General features: G+C 49.4%; 5 protein-coding genes across 5 annotated transcripts; 4 read left to right on the top strand and 1 right to left on the bottom strand.

Moving 5' to 3' along the window:
• Positions 1–1,112: 1,112 nt before the first annotated feature.
• Positions 1,113–3,645, top strand: UREG_06864 (uncharacterized protein; the record flags this gene model as incomplete). Its single annotated transcript, XM_002583851.1, has 2 exons — positions 1,113–1,668; positions 1,727–3,645. 2 exons carry the CDS (start codon positions 1,113–1,115, stop codon positions 3,643–3,645), a joined length of 2,475 nt encoding a protein of 824 aa, XP_002583897.1.
• A 1,164-nt stretch (positions 3,646–4,809) lies between these two features.
• UREG_06863 (uncharacterized protein) lies at positions 4,810–7,257 on the top strand (the record flags this gene model as incomplete). The annotated part of the gene is made up of 1 exon (XM_002583850.1): positions 4,810–7,257. The coding sequence occupies one exon, from the start codon at positions 4,810–4,812 to the stop codon at positions 7,255–7,257; it is 2,448 nt and encodes an 815-aa protein (XP_002583896.1).
• A 610-nt stretch (positions 7,258–7,867) lies between these two features.
• Positions 7,868–8,587, top strand: UREG_06862 (uncharacterized protein; the record flags this gene model as incomplete). The annotated part of the gene is made up of 1 exon (XM_002583849.1): positions 7,868–8,587. The coding sequence occupies one exon, from the start codon at positions 7,868–7,870 to the stop codon at positions 8,585–8,587; it is 720 nt and encodes a 239-aa protein (XP_002583895.1).
• Positions 8,588–9,417: 830 nt separating this feature from the next.
• Positions 9,418–11,524, bottom strand: UREG_06861 (uncharacterized protein; the record flags this gene model as incomplete). Its single annotated transcript, XM_002583848.1, has 6 exons — positions 9,418–9,511; positions 9,694–10,023; positions 10,079–10,450; positions 10,836–10,852; positions 10,975–11,304; positions 11,366–11,524. The coding sequence occupies 6 exons, from the start codon at positions 11,522–11,524 to the stop codon at positions 9,418–9,420; spliced, it is 1,302 nt and encodes a 433-aa protein (XP_002583894.1).
• Positions 11,525–14,704: 3,180 nt separating this feature from the next.
• UREG_06860 (uncharacterized protein) lies at positions 14,705–18,030 on the top strand (the record flags this gene model as incomplete). Its single annotated transcript, XM_002583847.1, has 6 exons — positions 14,705–16,000; positions 16,057–16,154; positions 16,203–16,543; positions 16,595–17,032; positions 17,085–17,276; positions 17,378–18,030. 6 exons carry the CDS (start codon positions 14,705–14,707, stop codon positions 18,028–18,030), a joined length of 3,018 nt encoding a protein of 1,005 aa, XP_002583893.1.
• Between the last annotated feature and the right edge of the window lie 1,732 nt (positions 18,031–19,762).

Genomic DNA, 19,762 nt, shown 5'->3' with positions numbered 1-19,762 from the left:
ATACTTTTGCCTTATTGGAAGTGAATACTACTGTACATGGCTCTATTTTTCCCGCTCAGCTAGCCCTCTTTCAATCCTTTTCTGTGATTAGGGGTCCAAAAGAACTCTCTTTTGGGAATTATGGTAAGTCTTGAGGGTGCTGTGCTGCTAAAAGAGAATCCGCTCACCTATTTTAGCCAACCTCCATACGGGTTTTTGGCAACATATGTATGTACGTATCGAGTAAGTTAAATTGGAAAGTAGGGAAGAATAGGATACTTTTGGTTATAACCTGGAAGCCAAACCGAAAGCCCCCGTTTGCCTCTTCCCATTCCCAGCATGGGTACTTCTGCCGCTGCTCAAACTGCTCTTTTACATCCTTTCGCAATCTTGTACAAAGGGGTCTCTACCAATGGCGTGGTATTATTGTGCCTTCTTTTAGGCGCCCAGGCTCTAATTGAAGAGTATTGTTGCCGTTTGTGTTATTATCAAAAGTGGACAAGGGACTTATTGTTGTGCGCCGTCATGGGAGTTGTGTAGAGCTCCGGCGAGTGTACGGTTACAAAGGCCACACTGATAATTAACCCTCCGGACCTTGTTATTATTGCGCCCTTTGAAGCAACTGGGCCTTTGAGAGGATCCCCTTTTAGTTTTCTGAAGGATTTCCCATCATTGAGATAAGTTGGAATTTTGCGTGTGTGTCCTGGATTTGCTATTCATTTGTGTTATCCTTTTTAGCGTAGAAACGTATCAGGATTTGATATGTTTATGACAAGCGATGGCAATTGGGTCCATCTTCCGTTCTTCCATTTTCTAGGTGATGGGCCTCATTGTCCATGTACCTAATTGAGAACGTAATGGGGGAGCCGGTTTCTTTCTTGTCTCTTGACTCTTTCAGTTCCTGCTTCGCTTTTATACATCCCATGTCCTTCCGCTATATGCGGGTGATGTTACCTCCTCCTCCCCGCAGAGAGTGACTACATTTTCCACTTGGATTTGGAAAGAAATTTTTTGAACACGAAAATCTTCGTGATTAAATATCAAAGTTGAATTTAGCATTTGGACTTTTTTAGTGACCCAGTTGGGTCATTTCCCCTTCCGTTGCATTAGACAAGTTAGGGAGATATCCAGCAATGGCGAGCGCAGGATACATGCGCATGCACCTCGTCCCTTACTCAACGGACCAAGAAACTCCTCTATGCGATGGATCCTTTTCCGAAAATGCCACAGCAAAGTGCACGAGCCTCAAACGAGGAAGTGAGAGTGTCGAAGACTCCGACGAAGATTACTATAGTTCTCAAGAGTATATTGAGGGATCCAACTATCCGAAGCGCCGTCGCCAGTACTTCGACCTAGACATGCCCCCTACCAAACCATGGCGTGGACCACCGCTTCACGATCCGGAGCTTTATGAGACGATTCAGCGGCTGGGCAAGATGTCGGGAGCGTATATGGGTGCTGGGGCTAATGTAGTTTTGAAATTTGAGCCGTTCGGGTCGCCCAGTCCGAGTCCGATGGAGGATGAAGCGAATGTGAAGAGGAACTCTGTTCACGAGAATTCGAGAGATATGGCAAGCAGGCGTGAGCAGGGTATGAGTGGGCGTGCCGAAAGTTTGCAACCTCCACCGTTTAGTCCTTTGACTCCGAGGAGTGAGCAGACGGAGGAGACGAGTGTTGAGGAATTAGCAAGTAGGTGTCTTTGCCTTCTTACGGTAGAATTCTAAGCTCACTGTTACCTGGTGTCCAGGAAGAGGCGTTCAGGCTCTATATGCGAGTATCCGAGCTGCTCAGGGTAAGGATGCTCAAGGCGAACGGATCCACGAAGACGGAGTTCAAGAGATGGAAGTTGAACAACCGCACGACCAAGTAACAGAAGGCCAGACAGGTGGCAAGAAGCTTCCGGAATTATCGGCTCTCCAAGAGGAAATGGAACGGGATGTCTCTGCTCACGCGAGGTCAGTGTCCGGCCAGTCCACGATCCCAGAAGAGACGGAAGAAAGATCGTCCCCTCCAGTTGCCCCTGGCCCACGGCGTGGTAAAAAGGACCTGGGACAGCCCCCAATAACTGAAGCCGCCAGCGAGAAACCGGACACCTCATCTTCAAAGCCTACAGCTTCACAAGGAAATGCCAGTAAGACGTCGGGATACGACTCTGACTTCCTTACGGGCAGGGAAAGAACACCGTCTAGACCTCCCCCGTCTGTTCCCCCTTCGCCAACAGAAGGAATGAAGAGAATCGGCAGGGTAAGGTTATATGCCGCTTTTCCGAGAGTGATGAATTTCAGAAGAATCAGAACCTGGGCAGGACGACGAGTCAAAGCCCCTAGTATCAGGAAGGTTCACACTTCAGCGAATCTGCTACCGCGGCCTTGTCTGACCAGGCCTGGTAGACGGGATGTTAAATTCTTCCGCGAGCCTTTCCCTGTGTCGGAGAGTCCATCAGTGGCTTCGCTACAGCCTGTCCCGCCGGATCCGTATGCGCATCTATTTCCGGATCGAGATATTCCAATACCCTCCATTGAGGATCCGACACCGGTACCGGAAGCTCAAGCGCCTGTTTCTGCACCCCGTGGTGGCGCTCCACGAAGAGCTAGAATAAGAATAGGTCCGCCGCGTGGCCGATCCAATAGGCAACGGATTCCGCCCGCATCGGAAGCTCACCAACCATCAGGGCTGGCGAATGAAGCGTCTCAGCCGACTACTGCTGCTGCGGCGCCGGATGCACCCACTCTTGCCCTTGGCACTGCTGCCGCAGCACCTAGTGGCCATCTTGCGGGTGCTCCTGCAGCACGTGGCGTCCCTCGCCGAAGAGCACGGACTAGGCCAGGTCCACCACCACGTGGACGAATTAGACAACCGGATATAGCACCAAGAGCTGAGGCACTGAGTGAGAGCGCGACTGTTGGTCCCTCTGTAACTGGAGAGACGCGAAGCCTGCCTAGAGTTCAAGCGCCAGGGGAAGCAGAAGAACAAATACAACCAGCCACGGAGTCGACAGCGCAGCCTCCAGCGACAGTCCCAGGTACTGGAGATGCGAGAACGACCATAAGGGCTAATACGGCTGCTAGAAGAGCACCACCACAAAACCAACCATCACACGAGGGCCGATTAGAGGAGCCCAATCAAAATCAAAATGAAGGACAGGAGCGCACTGCTGCGCCGGTCCCAAGACAGGGGAGGGGAGCAGCCAAAGCCACAGCAACTGCTCCGCTTCCGAGGCCAGAAGGTCGGGTTACTCGCGCAGCGGCAAGGGCAGCGGCGGCGGCAGCTCAGGCAGCTGAAGCTGCAGCAAATGCCCCTACAGAGGATATCCAAGAAGAAGAGGAAGAAGAAGAAACACAGCCAGGTCCGGCTCGAGCACCAGTAAAGAAGGGGCGCGGTGGAAAAGCGGCATCAGCGGTAGCGGCCAAAGGCAAAGCAACTGCAAAGCCAGCGGGTAGAAAAAGGCCAGCTGCTAAGAGTTTAAAGGCCGTGAAGGTAGAAGAAGTAGACGACGAAGATGAGAGTGAGGTGGAAGAGAGCGATGAGGAACAAGTGGAGGTTGCGCCTGTTCCAAAGGGCAAGAAGACAGCTAAGGGCGTCTCGAAGGCCTCAGGAACGAGCACGGCTAAGAAATCGGGGACTGGTAAGCGGGCAGCTCCTAAGAAAGGGGGTAGGAAGAAGTAGTAAGGTCGGGTTGTAGTGCTTTTCCTCTTGACCAGAGGCGTTGTTAGTTACACTTGTTAGAGAGAGATTGAGATTGATTAGATAAGATAAGATCATATCGAGATTACTAATAGCCAAAATGAGTGACTAAGTCGGAGCCGGAGAAACGTAGCGCCGAATAGCTTGAATTCGCAGCTTCACGACTTTCATTCACTTTCTCACAGCTGGCGGCGCTGATGCTTGGAATTGCATTCACCGGAAGAAGAACGGAAGGAATGTCAGTCAATAGCCTTATTACAAACCTGCTATTTTAATATTTGAAGGTCATGAATCTTTCCCATCTCTCGTTTCCTGTTGTGCTCGATGATTGCCTGCTCCCCGACTCTCCAAGGCCATATTTTCTCCTCAACTTGAGGCACCGTGCAGTGCTGGGTCGTGCTTCGGATCGATAGTACACCAAGCGAACTTGTGCTTAGATATTCCGGCCATGTTCACGTTTACTCCGCTGCTTGGGGCCCAATACTCCCGGTCCAAAGCCTCCCAGTCGATACTAGAGCTCGATGCAGGCGTCAAGATTTTGATTGACGTTGGCTGGGACGAGAGTTTTGATACATCCGCCCTTCATGAATTAGAAAAGTATGCTGAATTCCTGTGCTCTGGATGTTTCTATTAGTTCTCTCACAGTTACTAACCATCACTTCCAAATATAGGTATATTCCCACACTCTCATTAATCCTGTTAACTCATCCCACCCCGTCTCATATCGGCGCCTTTGTGTATTGCTGCAAAACCTTTCCTTTATTCACACAAATTCCTGTCTATGCGACATACCCCGTTATTTCGCTCGGGCGTACCCTCCTTCAAGATCTCTATTCATGCGCTCCCCTAGCCTCCACGTTTTTACCCACCACGTCCATATCGGACGCGAATGGCCCTGGCGCGGCAACTACGACCTCCTCGCCAGTACCAGGAGGACTCTTTACTGATGGCCCGGCTACGGATTCTACCCGATCTGGCCGAATTTTGTTGCCTCCACCTTCTCCCGAAGATATTGCACGTTACTTCTCACGTATCCATCCATTAAAATACTCCCAGCCGCACCAACCTACGCCGTCTCCCTTTTCAGCGCCACTTAATGGCCTCACGATCACCGCTTACAATGCTGGACATACTGTTGGTGGTACAATGTGGCATATCCAACATGGAATGGAATCCATCGTGTACGCTGTTGATTGGAATCAGGCTAGGGAAAATGTAATCGCAGGTGCAGCCTGGTTTGGCAGCTCTGGTGCCAATTGGACAGACGTTATCGAACAGCTCCGAAAACCGACAGCCTTGGTGTGTAGTGCAAAGGGCGGTGATAAATTCGCGTTGGCTGGTGGAAGAAAGAAGCGAGATGATCTGTTGTTGGACATGATCCGGAGTTGTGTCGCGAAAAACGGCACGGTTTTGCTACCTACCGACACAAGTGCGCGGGTTTTGGAATTGGCGTATGTCTTGGAACATGCCTGGCGCGAGGCTGCCGATAGCGCTGATGGAGAGAACTCATTGAAGAATGCTTCGTTATATCTAGCTGGGAAGAAGGTTCATGGGACCATGCGACTGGCTCGTAGTATGCTAGAGTGGATGGATGAAAGCATAGTCCGTGAATTCGAGGGTGGCGACGCTAACGAAGCTCCTGGACAGCCCACTGGAACGACCGGTGGATTGCATTCAAAAGGCATGCCCGGCGGGGCAACAGACAGGAAGGGCGCAGGCACACACAAAGGGCTTGGACCTTTCACCTTTCGGCATCTTAAAATTATCGAACGGAAACAGAAATTGGAAAACGTCCTACAGTCTCAAGGGCCCAAAGTGATTCTCGCCTCGGACACTTCCCTCGATTGGGGCCTGAGCAAAGAAGCTCTGCGACATATCGCGAACGGTTCAGACAATTTGGTGATTCTTACCGAGTCATTCGCTGATCTACCACATTCATCAGAGCCAGTTGGGACCGCTAGGGATGGTTTGGGGCGCACGATCTGGGGATGGTATAAAGATCGACAAGACGGTGTAGCCCTTGAAAAGGCAGCCGATGGAGAGCTTCTAGAGCAAGTCCACAGTGGCGGAAGGGAGTTGACGTTTTCCGATGTCCAAAAAACGCCTTTGGACTCTGATGAGCTACAACTTTACCAGCAGTACTTGGCTACTCAGAGGCAGTTGCAAAATACAGCGCAGGGAAGAGGGAAAACAGACCTTGAGAATGCTCCAGATGTGCTAGATGATGCGTCCAGTTCGACTTCGTCCGAGGACACTGAGTCAGAGCAACAAGGCAAAGTTTTGAACTTTTCCACTACCCTTGCGCATTCTAACCGAAGCAAATTGGCGTTGACCGATGCGGACTTGGGTGTAAATATCCTCCTTCGAAAAAGAAATGTGTACGACTATGATGTTCGAGGGAAGAAAGGCAGAGAAAGGATGTTCCCTTACGTCGCCCCGAGAAGGAAAGGTGACCAGTACGGCGACTTTATACGACCCGAGGAATACCTTAGAGCAGAAGAGCGGGAAGAAGCACAAATGCAGGTTCAACGTGGTCCTGATGGGCGGATACATGCAGCTCCGGGACAAAAGCGACGATGGGACGAGATTGGCGCTAAGGACAAACTTGGCCCTAGCAAAAAACAACACCTTCAAAGCGGAGGCAATCAAGAAGCAGACATACCTGTGTCCGGAAGTTTGGACTTGAACGGCGCAGAAGACTCAGAAGTATCGGAAGAAGAAGCTGAAGGTCAAGATGCCTCAGGGCCAACAAAGGCATTGCTCATCCGTTCTACAGTCAGCATGAATGCTCGAATTGCATATGTTGATTTTACGGGTCTTCACGACAAGCGTAGCTTGGAGATGCTAATCCCCCTTATCCAACCGCGCAAATTGATTCTTGTCGGCGGAATGAAAGACGAAACATTAGCCCTTGCTACTGAATGTCGCAGTTTGCTTGCTGCAAACGCTGGCTCGGATGGCACCACATCAAAACCTGGCGTTGACATTTTTACTCCGCAGTTGGGAGATACGGTGGATGCTAGCGTTGACACAAACGCCTGGATGGTCAAACTTAGCCGCGCGCTGGTTAGACGTCTCAAGTGGCAAAATGTCCGGTCGCTGGGCGTTGTGGCTCTTACTGCTCACTTACGAGGCCCCGAAACGGCTATCGAAGCCGAGAAAACCGAAGAATCATCGAACAAGGGAGCCACAGTGCAGAAGAGTGTAGAAAACCAACCATCGGGTGTGGTTGAAAGCCGTGCTAATGAATCTCTGGTCAAAAAAGAAATATATCCGCTCCTTGATGTTTTACCTCCAAATCTTGCTGCCGCTACTAGATCGTTGTCCAAACCGCTTCACGTGGGAGACTTGAGATTAGCCGATCTTCGAAAACTCATGCAGACGTCCGGGCATTCTGCAGAATTTCGGGGGGAAGGCACCTTGCTCATTGACGGATTTGTTGTGGTGAAAAAATCTGGCGCCGGGAGAATTGAGATCGAAGGTTCGGCGCGTGCCCCCCCGGTGAATCCCAGAGCTCCGGGACGCGATGAAGGAACATTCTTAGCAGTGAAACGAAAGATATATGACTGCCTTGCTGTCGTTGCCCGGGGGTAATGAAGCATTCTGCAGAAATATATTACTTCATTGTCACTGACCTGCTGCTGGGCTTAAAAGAATCACATTTCAAAGCATGAATGACGTGGGCCATACTTTCAGATCTATGATGTCTCATGGATTGTATTATTACATGATTCACTTTCACCCGATATCCAACAGGCGGGAGGCACTTCTTGGAGTTAATGGAATTTGCCATTTCACAAGGCATTGTTGCCCTTGTTTGGTGTTTTGAAACAAAGGGGGTCTTGTTGACTTGTTTGAATTTGTATTGTCGTGCCATATCAGGGGTGTACAAATATTCACCACAGTATAGCGGAATTTACAGTCAATGTTTGTGTAGTCACCATTTGGCTACGACTTTCAACGATGGTGCCTTTAGTTAAGGCCTCTTGGGTATATATGCCCTATGCAGACCTCTATCTTTTGCTCTCCTTCTCTTTCCAAGATATATCACAGACTGATATATTCTACTAATTTCGGGCCAACTTCTCAAGGGTTAAACACAACTCAAATTATCGCGTTAGCATCGGCCCAGCCTTCCTTGAAACTGAGAAAATCCACAAAGCGGCTTTTCTTTTTGGTGCCGGTTATTACATTCTAAAAAACAATGGCGGATATGCGGTATTTCAGCATGAATGGAGAAGTTCCATTCGGAGGCATGCCGCCAGTTTACATCATGGCTGCAAGTCAACAGGGCTTACCCCCCGGCACACCCGCTCCTGGTCCGCCGCAACTTATCCCAATATTCCCGCGACCCGATCTTGGCATTATTCCCGGCTGGCAGCCTTGGCAAGAACCGCCTGGAGTCATTCCGCCCCCTTATAGCGCTCCACCTCCTCCGCCGCCACCTGCGCGGCCAGTGGCATCCGCATCATCGTCTGCAGCGCCGCCATTACCTCCCGGCGGAAACATACCCGGTACAAAGCAGCCTCTCGTGACGGCATCAGGCCAAGGCTACATCTTCCCGAAAAACCATACAACGCTCCACATAATCGAATCCAACTTTCCACCATGGGACAAGCCCGGCGGAACATTTTTTTGGCGCTCTGTTCTTGCTCCTCCCACCCTGACACTCAAAGAGCTCATTGAGCAAGTCGCTCCCGAAACCGGACCCAAGGGTGAGAAAGCAACTAGTCGCGGAATAACAGAGTGTCTGGAAAGCGGGGATGGGGTGTGGTTGAAGGCCTCGGAGTTTTGGATCGGGGAGAAGGGCGACAACGATGCAATGAAGAAAAAAGTTGGCCAGGCGTTGGCGAAAGTTGGGTGGGATGAAGGACGGGGAACGACGTCTCGACCTGTTTGGTTGGCTGTGGCTGTTGTTTACTAGTCGATCATTTGTTTGATCTGCGGATATCATTTTGGGATTTAACTACCTTGTGAGAATGGGAGCGGGATCTGGTCAGGTGTTCTCCGTTGCGCGGTTTATTTCATTGATTTATTATTAATATGGGATTGTTTCTTTGGGTTGGCTTTTTCTTCCTGCAAAGACCTTTGAATCATCACGGTCAGTGGCATGGACATGGATGGTGAACCCTTCCCCCTTTTTTTTTTAAAAAAAAAAAATGAAGAAGAGGGCAATCATAGAGTACGGAGTAGGCACAACCATATCAGCAGCTTAATTATAATTGCTAGTATAGATACAAAAACATACTTTATGTGGAACATTGGATATTATTCAATTATCTCTAACCAAATGGCACATTTAACTCCGCAGACGAAGAATGTGGGAAGCATCTCGTGTTTTCGAGGTACGTTTTTTATAAAAAACTGGTATAACGCTTCAATTAGCGGGTATGGTTTCTAAGGTTTGCTTCTTTCAAAAAAATTTCTAAATACCAAATAGATCAAGGGTTATAACCCTGTCCTAGCTCACCGTAAACCCCAGCCTAATTCTTCAACAAAAAGTAGCCATGCAAAAAGCGGACACTCATAGCTCTCTTTTCCAGGAGGATTCTCCCCAACGCCTATCTTTCGCCGATAACACAATCGCTGAACTGTAAGCTTCGTTTCCGGTATCGCAAGTCGTCGATGCAACCATCTGCACCCCAAAAATGCCCCAGCATATCTGATGTAAATGCATGCACCAACCAGGGCGAAAGTAACATCTTAAGTATTAAATTCGAAAGTCAACCGCCTCTGCTGTGAAGTGACGATCATTCAAGCTTCAAAATTATCATAGTAGGCAACCGGATCAATATCTTCCGTAGAAACCTCTTCCAGGAGGTCTTTCGTGCGAGGGCCGGTATATTTCCTGTGTTGAGAATACCACGTTAGCTTCGGGACCCCGACATTGAAAGCACGAAGAATTATACCTCCTAGCCGATACCCACCACCACGACATTGCAAATAGGGCTATAAATGCGGCTACACAAATGGCATAGTTCCTAGAGACAAGTTAGCATTGAGTGTGAACGTCGCTTGAACCTGACATACATATTCTTTGCTGTAATCGGCTTGTGCGGCGGGAAGAATAGCACCACACTAATGAACAGCACCCAGATGATAGCGACAATATTAATAGGAGTACCCCATTTGCCGAGGGTAAATGGGCCTTCAATAAAGCGGACTTTGTTTTTATATATTTGGTGGGCAAGGATAACACCAATGTAAGATAAATCGAGGGCGGGTGCTGTAATGTTAAAGATGGCTGTTGCTGTCTCTGTAGATCCGATCGCGATGAGGTTCAGGCATATGCTGAAGAATACAACGAACCATACAGCATTAACTGGCGTCAGCGTATACTGGTTTACTCGAGCAAAGAATCTATATTCGATTAACACTCTTCAAAAATCCAAACAAAGGCTGAGACAATACTTACTTTGAAAACGGAAGGGCGTCATCACGCGCAAAAGCATATGCCATTCTAGTATCAGCAAGCATCGCAGAGCAACCGGTAAAGAATTGTACTAATATGGCGAAGGAGAACATGATCGTTCCACCAGTCCGACCACCAGCGTTAAGAAATATCTGTGCGGCAGGGAGACCACTTGGTGTGTTTAGAATAGCGTCGAGGTCAGAGAGACAGAAACACATTGTCACGGTTAACATCCAGCCAAAAACACCAGAGACCAGAACTGCTGTTTGAATAGCTACGGGCCCCCGTATAGCGGCGTCATGGGTTTCCTCTGACATACTAAAGACGATGCTGTGAGTACTAGGAAGAGAAGAACCTGGGTTCGAGTGGGATATACTGTGTTGTTCCATCATAGTCCGTCATAGTCCAAGCCACAGATATAAACCCAAGGAGAAATGAGAACCCCTTAGACTGCCATCCGGAGCCGTCCGTCACATGCGTAAACACCCATGTTGCCGATTGCTTGTTCGGGGTAAGGACCAATAGAGCAATGCAAATTCCGATAGAAGCAAGGACTAAATAAACCTTTGAGCCAAACGGCTTGCCAGTATACCTATTGCATGGGCAACGTACTGTTAATTGGAGCAAACCATAGAATGATCCTGTGCAAACTTCTGGTTGTCAGGGAGCAAATCACGCCCATAATGCACAATAGTCCAATGGCTAAAAGCACCGTTTGGAGAGCGGTTCTGGAGACATATTAGCTTCGTGGCGAACATACAAGTCTCCCAATGCCGGCTAGGAGAAAGGATTCTCGAACTTGATAGGTGGGAGATAGCATTTACTCACGGCGTATAGGAATATTTTCCGTCTTGAAAAGTCGAATTCATACTTGCACAAGCCAATAACATCTGGCTTACAGTATACGCCACGCTAGAAACGCCAGCCGTCTGCCCTAACAGGTTGCACCAGCCCTGGATCCACGAAAAGATCGCAACTTGATTTTCCGGCACCACATGTTTTGTCACAAAATACATCCCTCCCGCCGTTGGATACGCTGATACGAGTTCAGCAACAGAGCTTGCAATGCACATCGCCATGACAGATCCTATGAGCCAGCACCAGACAGCCGTGGCGGGCCCACCGGCAGCCAATGGTGGACCAAATGTCGCCGGTACTGATCCTAAAACTCCAAGAATGGAGATGGCGTAAGAAACCGTCGACCATTTTGAGAATTCTCTTTTCATTTCCTAAAAGGACTATTGTTAGAACGTAGCGGCGGTCGAAACGATCAATCGCGGTGAGACTCACCTGCTTGTAGCCGATTCTGGCTAAAAGACGTTCATCGTCGTCCTGAATGGTAGCCATTGTTGGGTCAGTAGTTTGAACGCCTTGCTTCGCACCACCTTTCTCGTTCCCTTCCGCCTCTCGCCCGTTAGACGAGCCCTGAGAAGCTAATGTCAGACTCATGATGAGGTTACCAATTCAATAAGCTGTATGTTGCATTTGCATGTCAGGTAGGCCAGAAGGCGAAGACATCTGGGAATGACAGCAGATAGATGAAGGGAATAACAGGAGATCGTTACACAAAGCGGAGAATATATAACTAGCACTTGAGCTCTCCCATCACGTACCCAAGACTCGTCAAATACGGTCAGCCCCTTCGCCCGTCTGGCGGTGACCGCCCAAGAAATAAGGAAACAGAGCCTAGAAACATTTAGCTTCGAATCAGTGGAGAAAGCTCAACGGCGTAGCGGTTCCAAATTTGGGACTTGACTCTGTTCATGGATGTTGTGCTTGCTTTTGCGTTCTGCGAATGTGGTAGCATCAATCAGCAAGCGGACTGATTTGTGACTTCGGCTCACTCCCATCATCATCCCCTTTTTCAAAAGGTAAATCACAGGATTCAAGGGAGCTAGAGTTAGCGCTAGGCATGGTTGACAATGAACTAGCCTTAGGAAATGCAGCAGTGCAGGATTGTCAGGGTTGCCGGCGACGAGGATAGTCGACTTCTCGGGACTGTGCCCATCACGCCCCGCACAACGGTGGGCAAACGGCCTGAGCATCATCGCGCGAACGCAAGCGATGGTTGGGGCTATTATGATCAGTTGTCGCTGTGGCCAGCTAATTCTCATTGATATTCCGTTTCTTCTGACGGCCGGCTTCCAATGCCAGAGGCTTGACGGGCGCAGAACACGTGGCTGCTCCTCGGCTGTTTCAAAGACGATGTTGATATGTGGAGTTCCGAGTCTTACATCTCGGGAGGAGGCTGGTCAACCACCGCCTATCCTGGCACTCGGCACTTGTTATAAATACGATGTTAGGCATGAATCCTGAGTCCTGACGCGTATCAACTCAACAAGCTTGAGCAGTTGGACGCAGAGCAGCGGCGAATTGTGCCGATCTAACAAGGAAAGGTGTTGGAACTATTCCGCCCAATTTATGAGCCAACTTCACTCGCAAAACGCCGTGCCAGGCCGAGTTCTCGAGGGCTGGGCTTGAGTCCAAGCGCTCAAAATATTCAGCATCCCAGTATTTCGCCAATGCGATTGAATTCGTCAGCCCGTTTGAGGGTCATGCATATACGGTCACAGTTGTTTTGGAGGGTCAGAATTGGCTGTACTTCGCCGTTCAAGCTGTACCGAGTAGCAATGGCCATAGTCCTTGGGCCTCTGGAGCACCCGTTCAACGGTGATCATGGCAAAACGAATCATTTCGGGCTGCGGATGAGAAACCTGCAGGCAAAAGCGAAAGTTGGTTGCAAGGGAAGTCTAATCTCTTGTGAGGAGACTGTGTGGAGAATACTCTGCGAAAGAACATTGGATGGACAATTTTTGAGAAAGACGTTCGATATTTAGTTTTTCGAAGCCGGGGTGTGGATGGATGCAGGCAAAAGCAATATTTCATCACAGTGCATATGATATCGCTTTTCCATCCCGATGGAACGCCGCGAGAATGAAGTGGCCTGGATGGTTAGTTAACTAATGGACTGTCCATGGGATTTTTCTCCAGAGCAGATTTCTTTGCATTCAAGTCCACTTCCAGATACTCAATGAACGGAGCCCCAAGTGGCGGTCAAGGTCACTCAATCTTGTTACTCTTCAGAATTTATTCGAGCCTTGACTAGCAAGCCCTCTGCTCACTGAGTCACTGACATCATGAATGACAGCCACAAATGCATATGCAAACGCACTCGCACTCGCATCGGCTTTAATTGAGCTTGCGGCTTTGCAGGAGCTCTTTATTTGATCGCACGGAACCGACTTCCCCGTTGCCAAACATGAGTCTCACCGTCTCAATCAAAGATGGAAAGTTTGCTCCTGCAGCCAAGCCATTCCGCCCTGTTGAACCCAAAAATTGGCTATCCTGCACAGAACATATTGGCTGCTTCGTCACTACCACGTGTTTTTGAACTTTGAGAGAGTTGACATGGGCTTCAAGCCTTCAACGGCACCCGCAAATCCCGGAAGCCATCCAACAATGTGGACGTAGTGTCTCAAATGCCGACACAACTTGTCAATTACGGCAGGTCGATGCTCGTTCAAACCAAACAGTGCAGTCATCCTGGCTTGGGGAGCTTACAGCAAGCCACTCGAAAACGAACGCGCGAATGAGAGTGTTCCCAACGTGCGCTCTGTTGTCTCTTAACCCAAACGGCCGATAGGAGTTTCAGCCGCGCGGGTGCACAGACAATAGTGCTCTACCTTCTCGTTGGTTCGCTTCAACCGCTTTGGTTTGATCAAGGAAGCCCATATTTGCATGCCGATATTCTTAGCCCTGGGAAATCCTGCGCTAGAAATACCGTCGAAGGGTCAAGTCAAAACTCGCTTCCGTATACCAGCCCGTCCCTCAATGGCCGAACCCAGCAAAAGTTACCTACACGTTCGAGAACCGTATCAAAGGGGATTCTGCACCACTGGAACCGAGCCTCAAAGACACATCATATGAAGGGTATGATAATGATTGCAGGTTCAACCAAGTCGCAATTCCAATAAGCAAAGAGCATCAGAAAAGTGTATGAAGTCAAAAATTGACCCGATTTCGACTGGTCTATTTGACTGACACTTTATTGTCTGCCTAGCCGCCATGGCACGATTGCACTGTGTATAGACTAGCTTTGGCCTAAATTTTGCTTCAATTGTTCCGGCGATGTGTAATTGAATGCTATTGTGCGATGCCGTCAGTTGATAATTCAATTCCCTTGGTTCCGAACTGGGTAGCTATTGCCCCTGTAGCTTTCATCGCACTGCAAAATAGATCATCTTAGATTAGCAAAGCTGCTACACCTAGCAATTGCCCCTGTCTCTAGTATAACTACGAAGACAAAGGCCGAGATAACTGCTAAAAATCAGAATGTTGGAAGCACACAGTGGGATATCAGTAGAGACTGAGAGATGAACCTGAGTTTGCACTGATTGCACCACCATCACGTGCCGTTGTAACTATTGGATTTACGTGGGGCCGAGATCCGGGGAAATGTGGTCAGTTCAGACGAGCGACGGTGCACTGCGATCGACTCCGCGCAGTTTGCAATTGAACCTCTAAAATGCCCGGCAGCAACTAGAAGGCATTTGGGTTTCGGATTGCTGACGGTGCAAGTGCTTCTCGATTATCCCTTCGTGTTTGCATTCAGTTTGCGCGTGAAGCACCATGGCAGACTGGTCTATGTACCATGCGTTGGGTCAGGGTGAGGAAGACCCGAACAACAAAAACGTTAGGACCGACCCTGCCGCACCTCAGTTCGCCCCTCCAGTTGCTCAACAACCTCATGCCTACCCTCAAGGCGTTGCCCCTCCGCCCGGACCGTATGGCGGTGTCCATATGCCACCCCCCCCTTCCGGGCCTCAAACCCCACAGCAGCTCCAAGGCCCAGCGCAGACAAACTTACAGAGTGGTGGAATCGAAGGCCTGACAGGTCAAATGGGAGGATTGGGGCTGTCAGGGGATACAATGGGGAGTATCCGGGGCCATAAGAAGAAACACCGGCATGCGCATCATGATATACTACCGCCGGCGGGCTCCTCGCAGCCGTTTGGGGGCATGCCCCAGGGTCAAATACAAAACCCTTCGCAATACCTTGATACTGGTGTCAACCAACCGCTGCAACCACTGTCTCCAATGACCAGCCCTACGCAAAGAATACCGGGAGTTCAGCCACCTCCAGGAACTGGCGATGGGTCCGTACCTACACATGGCAAAGTCGACCCGACACACATACCTAGCGTCCCAGCCTCGCGCGACATACCTGCACAATACTACGCCAATCACATATACCCGACCATGGAACGTCATCGGCCCCCTCCCGCTACGATTCCGTTTGTTGCTCGCGACCAGGGCAATTCTTCTCCAAAATTTGCGCGGCTCACCTTAAACAACATACCATCTACTGCCGATGCACTCTCGTCCACTTCTCTTCCGTTGGGCATGATCCTACAGCCGCTAGCACCCCTAGATCCAGGCGAACAAACTATCCCTGTGTTAGATTTTGGCGATGTAGGCCCACCACGGTGCCGGAGGTGTCGAACATACATCAACCCCTTTATGGTCTTTAAAGCCGGAGGGAATAAGGTTGTCTGCAACATGTGTACTTTCCCAAATGACGTTTCATCAGAATATTTTGCGCCTCTCGATCCGTCGGGGATACGAGTTGATCGACTGCAGCGACCCGAGTTGATGCTAGGGACGGTTGAATTCACGGTCCCCAAAGAATACTGGAACAAGGAGCCCGTGGGCTTGCGATTATTGTTTGTGCTTGATGTTTCGCAAGAAGCCGTGAATGGGGGTTTTCTAGAGGCATGCTGCGAGGGAATAATGGGAGCACTTTACGGAGGTGAAGAAAATAATGCTGAAGGTGAGGAGGCTGAAACGCCCGGCAAACGGCTTCCAGCAAATGCCAAAGTGGGGATAATCACGTTTGATAAAGAAATGCATTTCTATAACCTCACTGTGAGTTCTTATTCCCGTCACTTTGTAAGGCTCTTTTGGCTTACAATGACATGTAGGCCTCCCTGCAACAAGCTCAAATGATTGTAATGCCCGACTTGGAGGACCCATTCGTCCCGCTAAGCGAAGGGTTGTTCGTGGACCCCCATGAATCCAAGTAAGTATGCGTGGCCGCCCTGCAATCCTAATATTAACCGATCCCTAGGCATGTCATCTGTTCCCTTTTGGCGCAAATTCCTACCTTATTCACCAATATCAAGAATCCTGAACCTGCCCTTTTGCCAACGATAAATGCTGCATTTTCGGCTTTGGAGGCGACAGGTGGTAAAATCATCTGTTCCATAGCCAGCTTACCGACATGGGGTCCTGGCCGTTTAATTATGAGAGAAGATGGCAAAGGTCAAGGTACCGATGCGGAGAAGCGGCTTTTCACAACCGAACATCCCGGCTGGAAAAAGACTGCAACGAAGCTGGCTGAGGGTGGTGTTGGTGTCGATTTCTTCGTCGCTGCCGGCGGAGGTAAATATATGGACATTGCAACCATTGGTAAGTTCTAGAGACTCTAGAGATATCGAGAAATCCAGCTAAGAAAACCAGGCCACGCTGCTGCCGTTTCAGGGGGGGAAACCTTCCTTTATCCGAATTTCCATGCGCCCCGTGATGTGCTGAAGTTATCCAACGAGCTCTCTCATGCTATCAATCGCGAAACTGGATATCACGCCCTACTCAAAATGAGATGTTCAAACGGTCTCCAAGTGTCAGCCTACCATGGCAATTTTCTACAGCATACATTTGGGGGTGACCTTTTAATTGGAACTGTTGATGCCGACAAAGCCTTTGGTATAACCTTTAGCCACGATGGGAAGCTTGATCCAAAAATAGACGCCCACTTCCAGGCTGCCCTCCTCTATACCACGTCTTCGGGCCAGAGACGAGTACGCTGCGTTAACCTGGTCGCAGCCGTTAGTGAAGGTGGAACGGATATAATGAAATCTCTTGACCAAGATGCGATCATTAATATCATGACCAAAGAAGGTGATTTTCTGTTCTCCCTCTACAGTACTTCTGGGCTAATCTTGAGTTATAGCTGCTTCAAAAATGCCGGAAAAGTCATTGAAGGATATCCGTGCGTCGTTGACCGAGAAATCAATTGATATTTTAGCCGGCTATCGGAAACATCATTCCACATCGCAGCCTCCGGGTCAACTTGTTTTGCCCGAGCATTTGAAAGAGTTTCCTATGTATATTCTTGGTTTGATCAAATCACGACCGTTCAAAGGTGCGTAGACATCTTCATTTGCTGCAGACTTCTGTTAATAAAGAAAGAGAGGGAAAATGGGCTTAGTCTTGCAGAGTGATATTTGCTAACTTGGGAACTAGGAGGACATGAGCCGTCGGATCGTCGAGTCCACGATCTACGGATGCTCAGATCGTTCGGGTGTAGGGAATTATCACTCTATCTGTATCCGCGCATGATACCGATCCATAATATGAAACCTGAGGATGGCTTCCCGGACAAGGATGGCCAACTCCAAGTTCCACCTAGCATACGAGCATCATTCTCGCAGATTGAAGAAGGTGGCGCGTACATTGTTGACAACGGGCAGATTTGCCTTCTTTGGATACATGCTCATGTTTCACCTAATCTGCTGGAAGATCTTTTCGGACCGGATAAAGCGACACTACAGTCCCTCGACCCCAGTACATCCTCTCTTCCTGTGCTGGAGTCTCACTTAAACGCCCAAGTTCGAAACCTACTCCAGTACCTATCAGGAGTCCGCGGCTCAAAAGCCAATACGATACAGCTTGCGAGGCAGGGCATCGACGGCGCCGAATATGAATTTGCTCGTTTACTAGTTGAAGACAGAAATAATGAAGCTCAGAACTATGTCGACTGGCTTGTGCATTTGCATCGAGCTATCCAGCTCGAGGTTGGGGGAAATCGGAAAAAGGAAGAGAGCGGCACGGCTGGAGTTGGCGGGATGGAGAGTACTTTGACAGGTCTAGCCGGATTACGCCCGCCATATTGGTGATTTTCAATTATTAGATGCCCTATCTTATATACTCCTCATTTCGAAGCTCAGCAGTCTTAAATCCAAAGCGCTTGTTCCCCTGATACACCACACGCATTCAAGATTGCTCTTTGCATCCGTATATGCTTGGAAGAGCCCTAACGCCCAGAGCCAAAAACTTTCCCTTACTGATGCTCTGAAGAACTCTCTTGTCTTGAATGTAACTTTATCCGTAGGATGCCGTTTTGCGGTCGCCGACTGAGTTCGAGTTTTGTTCTGATTTTTTCTCTTTTTTTTTTTTTTTGACTCCTCACTCCATTTTTGATCAATAATTGCCTTTGGGATGATGGTGAAGGTTGGCCTCTGATATGCTGAGTAACTTGCTCAGTGCAAAACTTCAAAGACGCCACCGGCCAAGACCGGGTGCCGACAATCCGGTCAGCCGAGCTATTCCGCATCCAGCAAGCCCAAGAGATTATGTCAGCCGCCACCACTTCGACTCGACCGTGAACCAGCATCGTCTTGCGATTATCATGCGTGCTGGAACAACGCCTCGAGTAGTGGAGATGCTGCGTACGAGGCCAAGCCCAACCGAAGCCTCGGTCGCCTTCTTCCCCCATTTCCACTCCGCTATGTGGGACTTGAGATGCAAGGTCTATTCCCAGAATCTCGATTGCCAAAAGGCAAGCGCCACTTGATAGTTGGTTGTCAAGGCGGAGACTGTCGCGGTGGAGATGCTGGGATATGCACAAGGGCGCTTGTCGAGACCCGCTATATTTTTATTCCCACTGCTAGCAGACCGCACAGGCCCATTTGTGCCCTGTATCGATGTTCGACGTGAGGGGAACAAATCTATCCGCATGCGGGTTAGGGAGTCTGTACTGCGTTCTTTATGATTGGGAACTATAACTGGTTCCGAAAACATCTTGAGCATTGAAATCAACTCTGCAAGCAAACCTCTCTCCCCGTCTGCATCGGGATACTCGCTGAGAGTTTAGGAAGAAAATTTCTCCTAGCCTTACATCTATTTGCCGCGTTTCTCCCTATCTCATACCCAATACTCTGTTCAATCATTATGGTTTCAACCCACCCCCGACTGGGATGACGTCGGTTAGTCGGTGCCGCGTAACTTTCTGCAGTGGGCGCTTCCTCGGTCTTGGGGCTATTATTAGAGTTCAACGTTGTTTCTCGATGCGTCTAGAGCCATCACAAATGCCGCGGTTAATCGCCCTACGAATTTGGACTCCAGTTCAGGAACCAAGATCTTACCGTTGATGGGCGTTGTGCTCCACCAATGACAGTTCTGGGCAGTCTGGATGCGACTCATGGTTCACGGCCATCGAATTGTCATCTTGCCCGCCACTCAAAGTCTGTTGACGAGAGGGCGAAAGGATAATCAGGATGACCTCCCCTTTTCGGCGCTAGTCTTCCCGACCCTACCTATGAGAGTGGATCCGTCCCTGAGAGCTAGATCGGCCAACGGTCAGGGCTTGTCATCTTGATCCTTGGTTTTGTGGCCTCGAAGATTTTTGTCCCTTGCACGAAAACGGCAACTCTAATGTTCTCCATTTCACTTCCATGGTTCGGATGTGAGATATTTTCCTTTTCCCGGGGATTTGATGCCCGCCGATTGGCTCGAGTTGTCAGGTTTTGCAGGAGGGTAATTCTCGCCGCCGTAAAACCCTACTCCGCCAGTGGCTCCGACTCCAATTGCGGCGGGGAATTTATCTATAAATACCCCCTTCACCCCCTC

This window comes from Uncinocarpus reesii, genomic scaffold (assembly GCF_000003515.1).
Source record: "Uncinocarpus reesii 1704 scaffold_4 genomic scaffold, whole genome shotgun sequence".
Classification (NCBI taxonomy): Eukaryota; Fungi; Ascomycota; class Eurotiomycetes; order Onygenales; family Onygenaceae; genus Uncinocarpus; species Uncinocarpus reesii.
Note: the sequence above shows the minus strand (reverse complement) of the source record. Positions and strands in the feature narration are given on the sequence as shown.